General features: G+C 43.1%; 1 protein-coding gene across 5 annotated transcripts; it reads left to right on the top strand.

Annotated features, from left to right (window-relative positions):
- Nucleotides 1-1,082: 1,082 nt before the first annotated feature.
- On the top strand, nucleotides 1,083-20,451 carry LOC308082771 (msx2-interacting protein). Of its 5 annotated transcripts, none has more exons than XM_080424772.1 (15): nucleotides 1,083-1,442; nucleotides 2,872-3,186; nucleotides 6,247-6,729; nucleotides 6,867-7,024; nucleotides 7,812-8,018; nucleotides 8,116-8,267; nucleotides 8,355-8,480; nucleotides 8,578-8,691; nucleotides 8,788-8,901; nucleotides 8,985-9,085; nucleotides 9,405-16,884; nucleotides 17,337-17,411; nucleotides 17,525-17,719; nucleotides 18,242-18,400; nucleotides 19,346-20,451. In XM_080424772.1, exons 1-15 carry the CDS (start codon nucleotides 1,360-1,362, stop codon nucleotides 19,475-19,477), a joined length of 9,894 nt encoding a protein of 3,297 aa, XP_080280898.1. In that variant the 5' UTR covers nucleotides 1,083-1,359; the 3' UTR covers nucleotides 19,478-20,451. The 5 variants fall into 5 exon arrangements, with proteins under 5 accessions (XP_080280898.1, XP_080280900.1, XP_080280899.1 ...); XM_080424774.1 differs by having other exon boundaries at nucleotides 7,812-8,012; XM_080424773.1 differs by having other exon boundaries at nucleotides 6,870-7,024.
- The last annotated feature ends 228 nt before the right edge of the window (nucleotides 20,452-20,679 follow it).

Below are 20,679 nucleotides of genomic sequence, written 5' to 3' on the forward strand. Positions count from 1 at the left end.
AGTGAAGGCAATTTGTAGAATTATTGTGGCCGAGTACTGAATTCTGCTGATAATTTTCAATAGCCTGCAAATGCCACAGTAAACAGAACATTTTGTTTGGATAGTGTTGTGTGAGACCTGGAGAGATTGCTTCCACTGTGTAGGCCTATAGGTCTGGAAAGTAGAATCAGCTCATATAGGCTCATCATTTCACTCTACTTAGCATACATTCAAAGCCAAACAGCAACTACTTCAACATGTTTTAAAGGTCAACATGACATGGGTTTACTGTTCATGTCACATCAGCAAATGTTATACCCAGAAATGTTGCTATGGGACATACTGTCCTTGTCTGTGCTAATAATAGGTGACTTTTCGAGAGACAGGAGGTCAACCCTCACAACTCACACAATTACTGCCCCTTTGCTTTGTAGGGCAATGATGAGGAGAGAAACAAAATTCCCAAAAATATGTTCACATTCAGTAATGCTGCATATCAGCAGTGATCCTCAAAATGAGGTAGTTCCACTTGTTAATACGTATCACAAGTGGAACAGAATATAATGATCACTATATAGGTGGCGTCACAATATCATATTCATTACACTGCATTATAACGGCTGTGATCACAATTAAGCCATTTTTTGTCAAGGTATAGGCTAGTGCCTTGGTCAAATGTGTGTTAAAGGTCTTCTTTTCACGGTCTATTTTTTATTTATATCAACCGCATTGAAGCAACCCAACGGGCACAGATTTAACACAAGCCCCGGGTGATGTGATGTCTCAGTTTTGTTGTGAGTGACTATCATATTATGGCAGCAGTGGTCATCATCAAGAATGCCAACTAATGTATTAACACAGACATGCTAACCACCATATTGTCTGCAAACAACCCTGCTACTACAACTACATTATTGTTAATTACCCCCCCTCCCCCCAGCTATCATAAAACAGAATTACATTCCTTGAAGTAGTATTGTTGTTGCCAATATAACGAAACGCGCACATGTTCACAAGTACGCGCAAATTCACGGGAAATCCACCCAGGAGGAGTATAGCAGACGCCGCCGCCGTCGTCGTCGTCGTGCACGTAGCGCAGCTCCAACGAGTGAGTGTGCACCGCTCACACACACACATACACATCCCCAATAGATTGCATTGAACCAGGGAACGAACAGCTAGATCAGCGGCCAGGCCGAGGCCGCCGCAGCGCACGGCAGCAGGACAACACAATTTGACGGAATCTCTCGTCGTCGCTCATTTTGTGAGTGAGCGAGGCGGACCTCCTGACAGACCGACCGACCGACCCGGCGAGCGTCCAAACGTGCACAGAGCATATCATATGTGTAGGACGGGGGGAAGTGGAGCGCAAGAAAGAAGATGGTCCGGGAAACCAGACACCTTTGGGTCGGGAATTTACCCGAACATGTCCGAGAGGACAAGATCGTGGAACATTTTAAACGGTAAGGGTTTTTGGTTTGGTTTCACGTTTAAACGAACGTTACGCAAGAAGACAAGCGAGGAGGGAGAGAGAGGGAGCTTTTTTTTTGACGAGGCAGGCAGGCGGCAGCGCGCGCTACGTCCAAATACCCGACGACAGGCTACTTTAGATAGACTTCATCGCGCGAGCGTGTCGTTCGGTTGAGAAAAGGACGTGTTTTCAACGGGGGAAAGTGTCGACTCGAGTCGCGTCGACACCTTTTCCAGCTGAAAACGCGTCCCTTTTATCAATCGAATGAGTCGTATACAAATGAGTATAAACAAAGTGTAACGTTAGCCGAGTTGGTGTTAGCTATAGCATCATGCCCAGGGAGCTAACAACCAACCAACCAGAGGCCTGTTGACGTTTGTGCCATGTTGCTTAATATGAGACTGTTACATGAGTATTTAAAAATAATAACCCCGTGCTGCACTAAAACACTCACACTGGTGTGTTTTGGGGGTTTCACAACGTGAGGCGAACTTTAGCCCATGTTCGCCTCCATTCACCACCATAACACCATCCAACCATTTTGTTGAAGACGTTTCCCATGTTCACAGAGTGACTCCCCCTGTTAGCCTGTTAGCTTGACTCACTGCTTGTGTAAATGGTTGCTGAATGTGTTAAAGGTATGCGTGAAATGTATGTGCGTTATGGGTTAGTTCGAAAATAGTTCGTAAAAGCAGCTAGCGAACCATTAGGCTGTGTTAGTTTCAACGCTTATTATTTAACTTAACAGTAGTTGACTGACGTCAGTAGCTATACCGCCACTAGCAAGGCTAATCAACACTGTTTCGTGTACTACGGATCAGATAAACCTGACATGTTATAACTCAGAACTCGTGTGAATATCGCTGTTAATTGTGATCAATGTAAACGTCCCGGGTCGTAGGCTACACTTAATTACACATAATAAGTGAAAGCCCTCACTTCAACTCCCAACTTGCTAACGTTAAATAGCCAAGTACAGCACTGCTTAGGCCGCTGGCTGGTGCTGCTCGTGCAACAGATCCACAAAACAGCCCCAACAGTACTGCACACAACTAAACTAACAATCCAATATGTATAGCTTTTATTACAGTAATAATCATACTGCTACATTAACACCAGTCTGCGGGACACTCTTGTACGTGTCACATATTGACATTTGACACTATGGTGGGTCCCGGAAGGACGATCAACTAATGGTTACTGTATTAATGTTAACTGTATTATTTGGAACTTGTAATCAGGAATGTAAAATAGTAAATGGGATACAATAGAACAGTTTTTCCACTGTGGTGTGGCTGGAAGTGGAACCTTAGTAAACATTATACTGGATGTACTCACTCACAATCAGCAACAGCACATGTTATAGTATGAATTTTTGGTCCTTTTATTCATTTTGTAATGTCATTGCTGTTGATTTTCAGGTATGGACGTGTGGAGAGTGTCAAAGTTCTGCGGAAGCGGGGGTCAGAAGGCGGTGTGGCAGCCTTTGTGGATTTTGTGGATATCAAAAGTGCTCAGAAGGCTCACAATGCTGTCAACAAGATGGGAGACAGGGACCTCCGAACTGACTACAATGAACCTGGGTCAGTCCCTAGCGCTGTTCGGGGTCTCGAAGACGCCTCGCCCGCAAGCAGTCGAGAGGTTTCAGGATTCTCTAGGGGGACAGTTGGTCCAGTGTTTGGCCCCCCGGTGTCCCTTCACACCAGAGAGGGACGTTATGAACGGAGAATAGATGGGTAAGTGGACACGGTCTCCCCTTTTAGGTATAGGGGAATCTAGCAGATGAATGTTATCCCACTAAATCATAATGACAAAGTTGGGTTAGAAAACAGGAATATATGCCGCAAGGTGTAGCAGAAAGGTAATCTAGGGATTGTTCCACTTTCCATCCCAGTCGACTCGCCTCACTCATGGGATCTAAGTAAAAAATTATAGTGCATATTCTGCATAAATATCATTCGGTAAGGTAACTATCTTTCAAGGTTTGGCTTCACGTTTGGATATTACATCTATGAGGAATATCCCAGTGAGTTGGATTTATTACATTTTGTGGGAATATATCCTGGTGAGTTTTTTTTTGTGGAGTTGTTTTTCTTCTTTTTTTCTGAAGCATGGGATCTAACCTGGGATCGCTGGAACCTGGAAGTAAATCATGTCTACCAAAGGATTAAATATGACTTCTATAGCCTATATTTAAGCAGGTAGGGTAATTAATGTATGGACCTCAGATCTCTGGGGACAGAATTATTTCTCATCTCAGCACCATTCAATGGATGGCCTACTTTTTGTAAAAAAAAACTTTGCATCTCTGGATACGCACTCTTTTGGATGTAAGTAATGTAATGTTATGGATTCAAGAAGATTCCACTGACTAGATTTAGTAAGGGCCCAATAGTGCTTAAATAGGCAATCTAAAGCATTGTATGACAATATTAATATTTTCCTTTTCATATAAATATGGAGACTGCAAAGAAGAATTTGCAAGAATATGGATAATCAAATTTGTGGAGATATTTTTTTATTCATGAATTGAAGACCATGAAGACACATCCATACTCTGCTGTTTGGATGTACCGTCTTGGAAGTAAGCAGTACGATACCTCTTTTTGGATGTACGGAATGGACCATAGTTTGGATAGGTGTAACTTCCATTCCTTTGGATTACTCTTCTCAAGTGTGGATGTAGCTGTCGGGCCTCAATATCTGGGGTGAAGATCTGAAAAACACTTGCTTGCAGAGAACTGAGATCTACTTTTTCAAAGCGATTCAAATGCAACTATTCATCTGAAGATTGTTTTTGCTAAAACCTAGAAGGTGAAGCATGGCAGTCCATACAGTACATTTTATAGGATCCATAATACTACGGAATGTATGCCATGGCCATAGGCAGGATTATGTTACACTGAAGACCATACAGGTTTTTTTTTAAAACATATTTTTTAAAGGTATTGTTCATTTGAATTTGCAAGCTTGTGTACTATTTAACTGTATCTGCATTCTCCAGAAGAGGAATAACCTTTTTTGAATGTGAAACATAGCAATTTGAAGCAGAAGACCAGACTGACCAAGATGGATATATTTTTTGTCGATTGAACATTTATTGATCATGCCAATTGGAATGTGCAGAAATGGCTTTAAGATTAATTCATCTTTTTTTTTTTTTTTTTTTACTCATGTTTATATACGGTATTTAAGATCATTTGTGGCTGTGTTTTTACACATCGTGAAATCCATTAAGAGATCCATGTCTTTGATTTTGTTTTCCCTTTTTCCATCCAATGAAGAAATTAAGTAGCCTAATTGTGGATTACACATCAACAACCCACTGGCTTGGTACTCTACACGACATTCGACGATTGCGCACGGTACATTTCAATGGAACAGTATTTTTTTCCTAATTAGATCAATAGATTTTTCCCTTTGTTTTTCATTCGGGCTGTCACAAATCTCACCACCTAGATTGTATTTGGATTAGGTTCGGTAACTTCTTTACAAAAAGGTTGGTATTTGTTCTGCCCTCTGCATCTCTCTTTCCCTAACCTTTGCACCGTGTCTCATTTTCTTATGTTTTGCACTGCTTTTAGAAAGAAAGGTGACTGACTATTTTGAATCGGAATGTTTCTTGGGAATCATTCTGTCAGTGGCTTTAATTCTGAGCTCAATATCTCACGTGCATCTCTCTCTCTGTCTCTCTCTCTGTCTCTCTGTCTGTCTGTCTGTCTCTCTCACTTGCTTTTGCCCTGCTTAAAATGACTATAAATAAAATCAATACTAGTATTATATCAGTCAGTCAAATACAATACTTATTGTTGTATTTTTTTAACTTGTCATTTTGAGGCCAGGTCAAAATCATTTTCATATTTATTAATTGGCTGAGAAGAATATCCATTTGAACCCATAATATACTATTTTGCCTTCATAGAACATTTGTATATACGTACATAATATCAGGATAAAAATTGCAGGACAGTTATATTACTACTTATGAATTAAACTTGTTTTAACAGTGTGTGCTTTACTGTTAAATGCTCTGTCTGTCTTTATGTGAGAGAAGCGAGCACCAGCGAATTAGACTTATTTTCTGTCAAGACAAAACTACTGTATTTGACATAATATGCCCGTCTCTCATTCTGGCTTTGATGGGAATAAATGCCTCAAACCATTCATTCTTCCTCATAATAATAGAATTGGGCAATCATTTTGTTGATTCAAGTTATTGCTTTTCACTCAGCACCTGACCAACACATGGTGTGGATGTGCAAGTCTTAGCTTTCTTTTCATCGATTCACATTATTGCCATGGGCTTCCAGAATGTCCCTTTTTAAAAATGAAACTCAAAATCCTGCAAAAGCCATACCTTCTAATGAAAATATCATACAGGCTCATATCATATAGCACTAATATCATACAGTGTCACTTTTCTTCTGATCAGATTCCCCATTTTGCAAAAGAACCACCAAGCCTACCGTTATTTTCTTTTCAGGATGCTGTGGGACCTTTCATTAACTATTCACAATAGTTTTCTTCAAAATAATTAGGTGATCAGCGTGTCAAAGACTTGTATTAACCTTTAAACCACTGATAAGTTACTTATTTGATCAATTTCCCTCTGTTTTTGGCCGGCTCCATGATGAATTTCTGGTTTTGGAGGAGTACTTTAAGAATACTGCACTTTTTTGAATATCACTGTTGCGTAGGGTGCAATGTATCTCTTAGTATATGTTTTCTGTGTAACCGTTTGATTAAAATAACTCTTGCTCTCCCATTTCCCCCTCAAACCTGTTCTTGTTTTACAGTAGCTCAGAAAGCCGGGAACGTGCATATGATCACAGCCCCTATGGACACCATGATCGCAGTGGATCTTTTGACAGACACCGTCAATACAATGCTGATTATTACCGTGACCGTTCCATGTTTGCTGCTGCTGCTGGCCCAGGGAGCAGTACTATGGCTGCAAGCTTTGATGCATCAGACCCACATTTTGAGTCCAGAATTCGTGGCGACCCCTTCACTCTTACAAGTGCTGCACGCCGTGAGCTCTATAGGGATGACAGAGGGCGGCGTGTTGACAGAACTTATCATCACCGTCGCAGCCGATCGTCTCATTCTTCACAGTCTCGCCATCCCTCTCCACAACGGACCACAGGACAAACCCCCAAAGCTCCCCACTCCCCAAAAAGAGCTCCTCCGTCGCCTGGGAGAGGCCCACGTTCTCGGTCCCACAGCAGGTCCTCAAGCTCTGACTCAGTCAGTAGCAGCAGCAGCACGGGCAGTGGCAGGTGAGACATGTTATGTTTCGTTAAGTGCTTATCGTGACTTCTTACCGGATTACTGAATGCTTTTTCCATGAGGAGAAGCCACCACAAATCCTATTGACTGTTGTGCTTATGTTTTGGCACGTTTGTCTGTTTGGCAGCAGTGATTCAAATAGCAGTTCAAGTGATGGGTCCCGTGCACGGTCTGTGCAGTCGTCTGCTACACATGTAGCTCCCCAGTCAGGCATGACGATGGATGGAGATGAGCCACGCAGAAGCTTTGGAATTAGGGTGCAAAACCTACCAGTGCGCTCCACAGGTCAGTTAATGAACATATATAAAATGTTGACTTAAGCGTTAAATCTATCGTTTTGTCTGTTGTAAATTAGAGCCCACGCACACAAATATATGTCAATCATCTGACCACTTGGTTTGCTTTCCAAATAATAATAATAATAACAGCTAATAATGGTAACTAATTCTATCGTCAATGACATTGTTACTCAAAAACTTTTCACTTGACAGGGAAGTCATCATTTGAGCAATAGTTTGATTTCTGTTATATCAGAAGTTTGAGTGCGCAATTCTAGACAATTACCCAACTTAACGAGAATCAGTACAGCCAGAATAATGGCCTTGTGGGGTAAAGTCATTGTTGAGTCATCTACAGTGTCATAAGATCGTCACACCAAAGTACAAGACTGGGGCAAATACAAACTGCAACTGACAATGGGACTTCATTATCATCACTGACAGAACATTTGAGTCAGTAAAACTGACCAACACATAGAATTGATGAACTTTGGGAAAAAAACTAAAATAAACATTGGGTGCAACTGGTGCATGAACATTACCCATATCTTCAGCAGGCTAAAAAAAACTTTCTGGAAATGCATGTTTGGAAAGGGAACATTTCCACAGGGTCATACCTTATTCATGAGATCACTAGTGAATGTGTTTTATTACTGAACTCTGCAGCCATCATTGCCGTCCATTTTTAATGCATGCCTTTTTGATTATTTTTTTTACATTGCAGACAGATTGCAGAATGATTAACATTACAGACAGATTGCAGAATGATTAAGCCTTCATATGTTTTCCTCCAGACACAAGTTTAAAAGATGGACTCTTCCATGAATTCAAGAAACACGGGAAAGTAACATCGGTGCAAATTCATGGGGCCACAGAAGACCGGTACGGCTTGGTGTTCTTCAGACAGCAGGAAGATCAAGAAAAAGCCCTGACGGTCTCCAAAGGAAAGCTATTCTTTGGCATGCAAATTGAGGTCTCAGCCTGGAATGGCCCTGGTAAGCGTAAGTTTTTTTGCACTGTGTGTGCTTGTGAAAAAAAGATCAGCAAATTGTCATCTATTGGTTTCACTCATATTAATAAAGACATTCCTCCCATCAGAAACCGAGAGTGAAAATGAGTTTAGACCTTTGGATGGACGGATAGATGAGTTCCACCCCAAGGCCACGAGGACACTGTTTATAGGCAACCTTGAGAAGACCACTAGTTATCAACAACTACTGGATATATTTCAGCGCTTTGGCGAAATTGTGGTACGTCACCATGGGATAAGAGTAAAGTAAATGAATGGACTTCAAAATGTAAGCGTGAACTTAATCGTCTTGCCCTTTTCTCCTCAGGACATTGACATCAAGAAAGTAAATGGAGTTCCACAATATGCTTTTGTACAGTACTCTGATATTGCCAGTGTCTGCAAAGCAATCAAAAAGATGGATGGAGAATATCTGGGAAGCAACAGACTAAAGGTGGTGTTTTGTTTTCAGTGGCAAATCATTATCAAGATCTGCATGTCCTTAATCTTTTGTCACTCTATAACAACTATATATTTTCTCTCCTTTTTAGCTTGGCTTTGGGAAGAGTATGCCCACAACATGTGTTTGGTTAGACGGTTTGGCTTCCAACATTACAGAGCAGTACCTCACTCGGCATTTCTGCCGCTATGGACATGTAGTCAAGGTTAGTATATTTTTTCTATTAGCCAAAGGGCTTTCTATTTTTGAAGTTGATTGTGCAAGACCTTTCTAATTACAAATTGAATGTCCTTTTGGATAGGTTGTGTTTGACAGATTGAAAGGGATGGCTCTCATCCAGTACAACAACACAGACTTTGCTCAGGCGGCTGTCAGGGAGACCAAAGGCTGGAAGATTGGGGGCAATAAAATAAAGGTAAAGAACAAAAACAAATCGTTGCATAATCTTTATAATATATTGTAATCTTACTTTACCTAATCAATGTTTTCTCTCAAAAGGTGGATTTTGCCAGTCAAGAGAGTCAGATGGCATTCTATAGGGCTATGCAGTCATCAGGACAAGACATTAGAGACTTCTATGAAATTCCTCCTGAAAGACGGTAAAGTGCCAATTTCTGTATTAGCATTGCTGGCCCTAACTAAAACATTATACAACATCAGAATTATTAAATAATTATGTCAACTAATGAATTGGTCTGTTTATCCCCCAAATTATAAAAAGTTATTTGTATGAATTTCCCTTGCTTTACAAATGACAGTAGTCTTACAAATGAATTGCAATAATGTGAATTTGTTTAATTAGCTGAAGCCCCAATGATGAGTCACTCAAAGCTTTGTATTGTTTAGGTTGTATGATCCTACATATTTGAAAACAAAGGTACTTAATGCGCTTCTCTCTTTCTCCCTCTGTTGTTACAGAGAGGAACGCAGACCTCCATACCATGAATTTCCAGCAGAAAGAGCTTTCTATGAGAATGTACGGACCCCTGGCATCTATCCAGAAGAGCCTCGTAGGGAATATCCTGCTCGCAGCAGAGAACGTTTTCCTGAGCTGGAACATTATCAGGGGGAGCACTTTGACCCACGTTTCCATGAGGACCCCAGAGAGTACAGGGATTATAGAGATCCCTTTGAGCAGGACATTCGGAAGTACACGTACATTCAGAGGGAGCGAGAAAGGGAACGAGAACGGTTTGAGGCTGACCGCGGCAGGTGGAGCCCCTCTCATCCGCGGAGACCTATTACTCCCGCCGTCTCCCCTTCGCCATCTGAGCGAGCCCCTAGAGACTCTGAACGAAGGGTGTATAGCCAGTCATCCGAGCGAAGTGGCAGTGTCAGCTCACTCTCGCCGCCACACTTTGACAAATCGGACAAAACCCCACTGGAACACTCAAGCTCGAAGAGTGACAAGACGGAGAAAAACAGTCAAGGCGAGCGTGTGGCAGGTACTGAGAAAAGCAAGCGTGCGCGGCGAAAGGAGAAGGGTGACAAAGACAAAGGAGAGAAGATTAAATCGAGGAAAGGAAAGGGGCAGTCCCCTTCCACCCTACAACCACCTGAAACGGAGCTGGAAGCTGGTTTTGATGGAGGTTCTGGCAGGGGAAAGTTGTCAGATCAAGATGGCCACGAGAGGCAAAGGTATAAGGCGGAGAGCGACCCGGTCACTGCAGATCCAATGTCAGCCCTTCACCTTGACACTATAAAAATTGAAAGATCTGAAATGGGAAAAGGTGACAGTTTAGAAATGGATGGGAAAAGTCGAAGTAAGAAACATCAAAAGGGAGATATTGGAAATGAAGTTAAAGACTCATTGTTGGAGTCCGATCGCCTCGCTGCAAGAAAAAGGCGATTTGCTGATGCCAGTGGGAGAACTATCCGAGCAAAGAGAAGCAGGCTTGAAGAGGAAGATGGCAATCAACCTCCAGATTTGGGATCTAGTGCTGCATACTTGAAAGATCTAGATGGTGAAAAACAGCAGAAAGATTCTCAGCGTAGAGATGCAAGGTACAAAACTGAAAAGGGTGCGTTTCCTGGCACACAGAAGGATGGACAGGAAGAGTTGAGGGTTAAGAGAGAGCCATCAGACGGACCCATAGACCCACTGGAGTCAAAACGCCACCCAGCACATAATTCATCCAGAAGGTATTCAAATGATGGGAATATCGACCACGGTGGTGTAAGAGATCAAGAACATCATGGTGCAGGAAAATATAGTGCTCATACAGCTGACTTCGACAAAAGTGATAAGGACAGGGAAGACCATGTAGATATTGATCTGTCTCAGAGTTACCGCAAGCAAATGGAGCTAAATAGAAAGCTCCACCAGCAGCAGCAGCAGGAGTCTGACAAATCAGAAAAGACTGGAAGCCCTCAAGGAAGTGAAACTGAGGATTTCGAGCACCGTAGTCTCATCCATGAAGTCGGCAAGCCACCTGAAGATGTCACTGACCATTTCCCATCTTTTAAACTCAAAAAGCTAGACCCGTTTGACACTGAAGTAGGTGCCAAGAGGGAGCGTGTCTACAGGAGCTTTAGACAAAAGAGTGAGGATCCTGATTGGAACAACACTGCCTCTCCAGGACATCAACATTATCCTCACCTTGGAGAGGATGAATTTGTCGACCATTCTCTTCAGAAAGAGTTTGCTAGGCATGATGACAAAATGCACTCGGACCTTGAGGCATCAGTTAAACGGACACACATGACACAGATTAGCAAGCCAAATACTCCATTACTCGGCTGCGACGAAGACCATAACAAACGATGGGAGAGTAGAGTCAAGCAGCAAGACTCGTTACCTGACCTAAACTTCTCTAGAAATTTGGGGAAGAACGTCCACAATCGCAAGCGTTTGGAGTATGGCATTTGGCATGACTTGGAACCTGGGGAAGTAAGATCAGACTCTGAAGAGGACAGAGAAAACAAACCTCACTCCCCGATGCCTTCCACTTCTATACCTTTCACTGAGAGGCCAAGGGCGGACAGGTTTTCAGATCCCAAATTAGCACACCTTGAGAGGTACAAATTCAACTCCTTTACACTTGACCAGAACATCACACCAGATACAAAGGCTTTGTTGGAACGTGCAAAATCCCTCTCCTCATCCAGAGAAGACAACTGGTCATTTTTAGACTATGATACCCACTTCGCAAGTTTTCGCAACAGAAAAGATGTTGAGAAGGTAGAAGTGGCACCAAGACCTATGCCGTCTTGGTACATGAAGAAGAAAAAGATTAGAAGTGGATCTGAAGACAAACTTGAGGACAGAAAGGAGGAGCCCAAGCCAGAAGAACAGGAACGCAGAGAGCTTTTTGCTTCCCGCTTCCTTCACAGTTCCATCTTTGAGCAAGATTCAAGGCGACTCCAACATCTTGAACGCATGCATGTGGAACCTGACCATGGGCAGAGTGGGCAAATGGGTCAACAAGGTGCAACAGATGGCCAGCTTGACTCGGAGTCAGTTGTCCTCTTTCATAGTCGTTTTCTGGATATTACACGACTTCAACAACAGAAAGTATTAAAAGAGCAGCCGCAACCAGAAGAAAAAGGGGGAGAGCACATGCTGGCAGATGAAGAAAATCAAGTTGAAAAGGCATCAGATTTAGAACAACATGATTCACCATCTCCTAGAATTTCAGAACCTCCAATGGAGCCAGAAATAAAACCCATTAGCCCTGCAGAGGAGCCAGTTTCTGAACCTCCCCTGGTGCCCAGTTTTGTTGCCCAGCCCTTGCCCAAGGAGATGTCGCCACAAGAGAAATGTGTTGTGTCAAGTCCTTCCCCTGAGCCACTGCTAAATGCATCGACAAAAAAGGGAGAAATAAAAGAAGAAAATGAGCATCTTGTTGTACCCCCAACCCCCCCACCAACTGATTCTGGTCATATATCTGTAGCACCTCCAGAGCCTGTTTATCCAATGGGTAGAGGTAAAGTATCTCCTCCTGAAGGGAGAACTGATATTATTGAAGATATTAAACCTCTTAATAAAGAACAAACATGTAATAGTGATGCTCAAGAAGAGTTTGTGAGCAGTTCTGAACCAGAGCTTGATCCAGAGCCAACACAAGAATCAAATGAAGCCACAAGTTCCACAACACCCACCACGATGGAGGAGATGGACGTCTTAAAGAAGGACGACCATTACACTTACAAAGCAGTACCAGAACCTGAAGGGGAAAAGAAACTTAAAGCGCAGGTGCCTATAGATAATGACACAAATGAGGAGCCAGCCTCACCGCCGCATAAAGAACAAAGAACAAAAGAGCAAAAGAACAAAAAGAATAAACAATCCCCTGTTCCAGTTGCTGCAGCACCTGTCATTTCAGCCTCTACCTCTGAAAAACAAGCCACGCGTAAGAGTGAACGCACGAAACGTGGGTCATCCCCAAGAGCAGAGTCATTTAAGGTCAGTTCAGAGTCCAAATCCACAGGCAAGTCTCCCATTCATGTCACAGACTCTGATGTCACAGAGCAGAGCATATCGGTGGGACGAGCAAGGCGCCGAAATGTCAAATCTGTATATGCCACGCCTGTTGAAGATGATGACCCGAAGCGGACTGGAAAAGACATGACTGAGTCACCACGCTCTGCACGAAAGCGTGGTGTAGATAAAGATGCAGCCCCACAACAAAATGTGGAGCAGGATTCGACTGTACCGACTGTACCGACTGTACCAGTCTCCAACTCGAGACGAGGCCGGCCTCCTAAAAACCGCAGACAGGGTGAAGATGGTTCAACAGCTCGAGGGGAAAAATCTAAAGTGGACACTAAAGATGTGGACTCGAATGAATCGGAAAGTGAACGAATACCTAGAGTGTCAAAAGGCAAACATTCTCCTCCTGCCAACTTAAAGGGAGCAGGACCAGGTCGAAAGGGGGATAAAACGGAACAGTCTGAAGATGACCAGGAAATGGAATTTACAGATGAAGACAACGTTACTCTGGAGGATTCAAATCCATGTAAAGGTGACCCCTCAATTAAAGTTGAACCCAATAAAGAAGACGAAGATAAGCATCAAGTAGCAGACGATAAGCATCAAGTAGCAGACGATAAGCATCAAGTTGCAGACAAATTTCAAAGAGAGACCGACAAAGAGAAAAGCGTGCTGATAGAGGAAAGGGCTTGTGAAGGTAAAACAAGTGATATAGAGTCACCATGTTTGGACGAGAAATCCCCTGTGGAGAAAGAAAAGATTGTTAGAGGAAAATCCAAGTTAATGCGGACCCCCAAGTCTCCAGTCCTCAAGAACCTCAAAATCAGACTTAATGTCACAGAGGTTAAAGATCTTCTTCAATTAGGGGAGGAAGACCTTGGGATTCAAGAGGAGAGTTCCAAAATAGTTAGACCCGATCAAATATCTGAGACTACTAAAATGGCATCTGGCAAAGAAGACAAGGAAGAAGATACAGCAGATGACAGCCAGCCTCTGGATGCACCCAAAAGCTTATTCACCCAAGAGCTTGAATTGGTGCAGGCTGTGGAGAATATTGCTAAACTTACAGATCCATCCCTGCCAGCAGAGCCATCTACTACACCTACTCCTCCACCTCCACCTCCACCCGAGGCTGAGATTAAATGTGACGCAGAGGAAGAAAAACCATCTAATCCAGCAAGTGAGACGGAGCTCATGGCTGCTATTGATTCCATCACCGCTGAGGATATGCCTGCAGCTACACCCCAAGCACCCCCAGTAACCAGTGGAGACGTAGATTCAGAACCAGAGTTGCAAGTCGTTATTGAGCCAATCAAGGAGGATGAACCTGAAACGGATGCATCTACCATAACAGAGGGGCCTCTCTTCCCTGCTACACCAAAGAAAGGTGCCAAGGGAAGAGCTAAAACACCTAAACGCTCTAAAAGCCAAAGACCAGGCAAAAAGGACTCAAAGGAAGCCAAGTCATTGCCTGAAGAATCCTCAGCTCCTCCATCAGATAGCACACTATCCAACATAAAGAGTCCTTCAGAGGCAGCTCCAGCAGCAGCAGCAGCAGCTGTCATTACTGCTACTACATGGAAGCCAGAACCCGAGCCTTTGACCATCAAGGCTACAGATATAAACACGGAGTCAAAATCATCTCCTGAAGAGCAACATCAACATCTTAGACCTATCTGTCCTCAGTCCAAGAGTCCTACCTGTCCAAAACCTCAGCAGGTACCACCACCTGAGTGCATCTCCCCTTCCTTGTCACCGCCTCTCAGCCAGGCAATTATCAGGCCCCTTCAGTCAAGTAGAATACCTGTTTCCCCACCAGACTGGCTCAACCAATCTAAAGATACAGGAGTTCCTTCTTCACCTGTCGTACCAGTCACATCATTGGAAAACCAGCCTTTATCTTCTGAAAATGAAAACACAGATACTGATCATAACACCAGTGACCTACGGCAAATTCTTATGAAACACAAAAACGTTTCACTGCCGGGCAGTATTTCTGTTCCTAGTAATCTGTCTACCACTCGAGATCAACACCTGTCTGACGGTAATACTCCATCAGCTGTTGTGCCAAATAAGTCACCACTATCAGAAAGTAGAATGCCAACTCATTCAGTTCAGCCCATTGTCCGATCTCCAGCCTCACTGCCATCTCCTGAGACAAAGTCTGTGATTTCTGTTATTGCATCCACTGCTACTTCCGTTATCAGTCGTGTTTGCAATCCCCCTGACCCCGAAGAGAAGGCATCCATGACGGCTGCAAATCCATGCTTGGATATGGCTCTTCCCAAACAGGCCTATCGGCCCAGTATTGATGAGAGTGGATCATACCATGGGCCATCTGTTGGAGAAGAAGGTGGAAGTGCTGGGCGCTTTCTCGTTGAGAGCTCCACTCTTAGCACTGGCTCTAGCCCAGGTCTGAGGGTGAATACTTCTGAAGGCGTGGTAGTATTAAGCCACTCTGGACAGAAAACTGAGGGACCGCAGCGGATCAGTGCAAAGATCAGCCAGATCCCACAAGCAACAGCAGTCGACATGGAATCTCAGCAGTTGGTTTCCATGCCCCAGATTAAACAGGAGTTGTACACACACACTCAATCGGGGGCCGCAAAGGGGCCTCCTTCACAGATGGACCATGGGCATTCTGGCAAGACACAGTTAGCCTCATCTTCTATTAAACAAGAAAGCACAGGTTTGGAGAAGATGGACTCACCGTACCAGTCTGGAGCCCAAGGTGTAGTGAAGCGTCTTCAACAAGGAGTGGGAAACCAGCAAGTAATGGGTTACCATCATTCAGAATACATGTTAATGAAACATCAAAAGAAAGTGGAAAGTGGTGATCCTCACGGTGCAGATGGTGCTAAATCATCTTGGACCTCTGCTATCAGTCCGGCGATAAGTCCCCACTTACCCTCTCCACCTGGCAACCATGTAGGTTTTGGTTCAGGTGCTGCTGGTGACAGGACTGCATCTCACCTCGGCGCAGTCAAGCAGGAACCACGTTCCCCCCGGAAGTCGGGGCATCCGCATTCTCCGTTTGCTAAAGTGTCCTCACCCATCGGTTCCTCGTCCCCTAAGGGCATCCCAGTGATGTTACCTTCTGGCCTACCTGCTATGCAACAGTATGTGTCCGGTGTGCATCACGGAGAACAGTCGGTTATCATGCCTCCCCACAGTGCTCATGGAAGCATAGGGAGGATGTCTCCCCACCGTGTTAGCCAAATGGGGCACCTCGTTCAGGGTGACGTTCGGGTCAATACCCCACCACTCTCTGTGATGAATTTTGGGATGCACAGTGAGCCTCATGCCTCTCCCTGGCCCGGCTCCTTACAACAGCGTCCAACCTCACCGCAGGCCGTCAGCAGGGACATGGTTCTCAAGGTTAATCCCAGTTCCGTAAGGAGCCACGAGGCAGAGCAGGATGAAACGCGACGCTTCCCGACTCTCCAGGCTGCCGGGCGACAATCTGCCACGCAGCTGAAAGCAGAGACTATGCAGTCGGATTCCCGTGCGTCACTGCGCAGCGGTCTACAGATGGATCCATACATGGCACAAAGAGATATGCGTGTGCTCTTACACCAACAGGGCGATCGCACAGCTGCAGATCCACACGCTGGACACATCCAAGAGTCCCTTCCCCCCCAATCATCGACATCTTCCAACATCCCTTTATCCTTGTCACCGAGACCCCACGTGTTGACAAAAGCTATGTCTGAGAAGGATGTTGCTAAGCCACTGGAGGGAAAGAGGTCCCATTCTCCTCTAGGCAAGGATGGAATAATGAACATACGAACACCCGGTCCTGCCATGGCTTCTCCCCAGAGAGTTCAGCTAATGCCACCAGGACCTAGCGGGGCCTTCCCAGAGTATTCAGGGATGTACACAAACCCAAGGAGCATCCATTCTCAAATCACGGAGACGTCTCCTGTTGGACTCAACCAGCCCCCACTGAGCATCACACCAGTCATGGTGAGTTTATACCTTACAGCTGTGTACTGTAGTGTAGGGCTGCAACTATCGATTATCTTTTCAGCGATTATTCAATCGATTACTTTTTCTATTAATCAAATAATCGATAAATGATGTTTTTTTCTATAATTGAAAAGATAATTTAGTTACGTATCAATGAATCAACATGAAAACAATCTCATTGATGTGAGATTTTTTAATAATAGACTAAATCAATTAGTCTGATTAACCACTTAAACCGTATTTGATACTGTTGTACATCAGTGTCATGCAAAAATAGACGATCTACAAGTTCAGTTTGTAGAGCAGCCTTTTTAATCAATTATTTTATTACAATTGATTATAATCAATTGATTTGTCTGAGTTTCTGTTGCACCCCTACTATAGTGCCACAATGCTTCAGAAACAATTGGATTGTGACCTAGTATATAACGTTTTATTCTGGTCCTTAGGGTGCAGACCATCAAGTAAAAACTCAAACTGACGGCAAGATGACCCAACCTGTCAACATGGTGCAGCTGCTCACTGTAAGATTAGATTTCATAGGGAAATGTGGGGCAATGGAAATGAGGAAATAAGTGTTCAGTGGACTCTGTTGGCATTATTATTAATTGATTTTCCTTTTCTCCATTTTGAACAGAAATATCCTATTGTGTGGCAAGGCCTGCTGGCATTAAAGAATGACACGGCTGCAGTCCAGCTGCATTTTGTCTGTGGCAACAAGGCTCTGGCTCATCGATCACTGCCTCTACAAGAGGGAGGAGCATTGCTACGAATTGTCCAGAGAATGAGACTAGAGGCATCCCAGCTGGAGAGTGTGGCCAGAAGAATGACGGTTTGTTTCTCTAGTCATTTGGGCTGTATAGTGCAGTGGTTCTCAAAGTGGGGTCCGGGGACCCCCAGGGGTCCTTGAGGGAGTTCGAGCGAGGGGGTCCCCAGCTAAATGATAGATGGTTAGGAACCAGATGGACCCTTATGGGTTTGTAACTCTGAGAGTGTACAAACCAACAAATGTTTCCACACTCTCAGAGTTAAGTTAATATTGATTTTACAATATAAATTGGGGTCCCTAGAAAGTCTAGAAATGCCATTAAATGGGGTCCGTAGCCTAATGCATGTCAAACTGGGGGTCCTTGAAATTAAAATGGTTGAGAATCACTGCTAGATCCGCATCTTCTCATATGGCGGTCCCTGGCATATCTTTTCAAATGGGGGTCCGCGGGCTAATAAGTGTCAATTTGGGGGTCCTTCACATGAAAAAGTTTGAGAACCACTGATATAGTGAACCGTAACCTTGAAACATTTCTCACTATGTAGAACTCCAAAGTTAGCTAACATCATTTTGTTTCTATTCCAGGGGGACACTGATTTCTGTCTCCTCCTAGCTCTGCCATGTGGACGAGACCAAGACGACGTCCTAAATCAGACGCAGGCTCTGAGGACTGCTTTCATTAACTACTTGCAGGCAAAGTTGGCTGCTGGTATCATAAACATCCCTAACCCAGGTTCCAATCAGGTGTGTCTCTTGTTGGTACATTTTAGTAATTTTATGTTTTATTTTTGACAGCTTCTTTTGCATGTTTTTTTCCCCTCATGCCCAACATAATAATTGCTTGCCAAGGATGAACATGAAAACCTGATGGTTTAATACCATAGATTTAAAACTTACTTTCATATATAGCGTCCCTGTTTACTTAGGTAATGCAGGACTAACAAATGCTCTGAAGCTAAATATTTGAGGTTTCTTTTAAATCATGTCTAAAGCCTGATCTACTACACACAGAGAAAATGGATCTATAGCCGCATTCAGCTTGAAGGGCATCCATAACTTCCTAAGTTGCAATTCCTTCCTTCTTCGTTATGTTATGATCAACTTTCTTAAAAATTCCTCAGGCCTTCCTCAGAATCAAGAAATGAGCATCCTTCTGTCTATAAACTATGTATGCTCATTGTCATCAGGCATGTGAGCAGAAGTTGTTTTGGGGAGCGCTCATTTTACATCAATCAACTTCCTTTATATCACCAGTTTTGACATATGTAGGACATTGAGTCGTGTAAAATGGACATTGAGTCGTGGAAAATGAGTGTCCCCAAAACTACTTCATTTGGAATTCGGCTCACACGCTGGTGATAATGACCACACAGGTAATGCACGTATTTATGATATTATATATAATAAACGGCAAAAGAAAGTTGCTCAGATGACAACAGTGTATTTTTGTGAAACAAAGGCTTGAGACTAGGATAACCCAAGCTGTCCATCTCACGAAGAGGGCTGTCAATGGAAGCAATTGCAACTTAGACTTCATGGATACACGTTCCTTGCGGGTAGCAGATCTAGAAGCTCACAACATACTGCAACACATTGTGAGCTTGTAGATCGCTTAGTTTCTTTGTGCGACGCCTGCGCATAACTAAGTATAAATCACCCGTAACTGATTTTGGACTTTTGTTTCCCCAGCCTGCTTACGTGCTGCAGATTTTCCCACCTTGCGAGTTTTCGGAAAGCCACCTGACCCAGCTAGCTCCTGACCTCCTGAACCGGATCTCTACTATCTCGCCCCACCTAATGATTGTCATTACCTCTGTGTAATCTTCACGGCTGGGAACTGACTCAAACATGGACGTTTTTCATGATGAGCCTCAGGAAAAGAGGAATAACTAATTTTGTTTTTTTTCTGGACACAGTGGACATGTGTGGGAAACATCCTATCAAATATTTTACTTTTCCCATATCTTTTTTTTTTTTTGGTCACCAGGCCAGAACTCTGTGCAGTCTTATTTGACCATTTCTCTGCTGTATTTGTATTTATTGCGGGAGTTTTATTTTTGTCTTGAGATACTCTGAAGAAAAACAAAATCTGGAAGAAGAATGAGTGACTGGGTGGCCTTTTTTCTTTTCTCTTTTTAATGATTAATTTTGTCATTCAGTTCTTCACAAGAAAGGATCATGGAAGCTGGTGTTCTACAATGGCTAAATTGACATTTCATTATGTACATTAACTACACACTTCCGTGTCTAGCCTTTCCTTTAGAAGAGGAATAATTACCTTCTAAAACTTTGAGATCTTGTAGAGAGGACCATGTCAGTTTAACAACTCCTTTAATTCCACCAGCTCAACTGTTTCATTGTCACACACTACTGAAGCAGTTAAAGCTCTTGCACCTGCCTTTGCATTAAACAAGCTACAGTGTGACTTGGGAGTTTTGGAATACTGGACTTTGTAAATATTTTAAATATTTAAAACTTTGACAATGGAACTTGGGACAACTTGATACCAAGATATTTCAACCCATGGAAATACGGGACTGTGAGGTATGGAAATATGAGATGGAAAATCCTTGACTTTTTGGGTGTAAATACTTGTAACAAAGCAGGTTGGCAAACTGCGGAGTTTGCTGATGGCACTTCACATTTTATAACTCAAATAAAAAAAAAAATCCAGAAAACTTGAACATTAAAGTCATCTTTATTTGCTGTATGTTTGTAATTTAGAAAATTGTCATCTTTTTTTTCCCCCATAAAAATGTATGCAACACAAATTTTTTTATGAGCCAAAAGTAGTGGCCAAAGCCACAGGATGTCAATATAAATGTATAAGTTTACAGTTATAAACTAATAGACATGATGGTACCGTGCTCTTCACAGTATACTCTTCATAGTACTTCAAAAGAGTTACGATGTGATAAGACAAATGCAATTCCCTTAAACATCAATACAGAATATTATGTTTGATTTTGACAGGTATCGTATTACAAATTGTTGAGCTTTTTAGGAATTCAAATTAAAGCAAA

The sequence above is a fragment of the Gymnoscopelus braueri genome, assembly GCF_963280865.1.
Source record: "Gymnoscopelus braueri genome assembly, chromosome: 3".
Lineage (NCBI taxonomy): Eukaryota > Metazoa > Chordata > Actinopteri > Myctophiformes > Myctophidae > Gymnoscopelus > Gymnoscopelus braueri.

Bases quoted from the DNA above. Each gene is read 5' to 3' on its own strand.
- LOC308082771 (XM_080424772.1), top strand. From the start codon at position 1,360: ATGGTCCGGGAAACCAGACACCTTTGGGTCGGGAATTTACCCGAACAT. The intron at 8,019-8,115 runs GTAAGTTTTTTT...TCCTCCCATCAG, and splicing joins CTGGAATGGCCCTGGTAAGC to AAACCGAGAGTGAAAATGAG. The intron at 18,401-19,345 runs GTGTGTCTCTTG...TTGTTTCCCCAG, and splicing joins CTAACCCAGGTTCCAATCAG to CCTGCTTACGTGCTGCAGAT.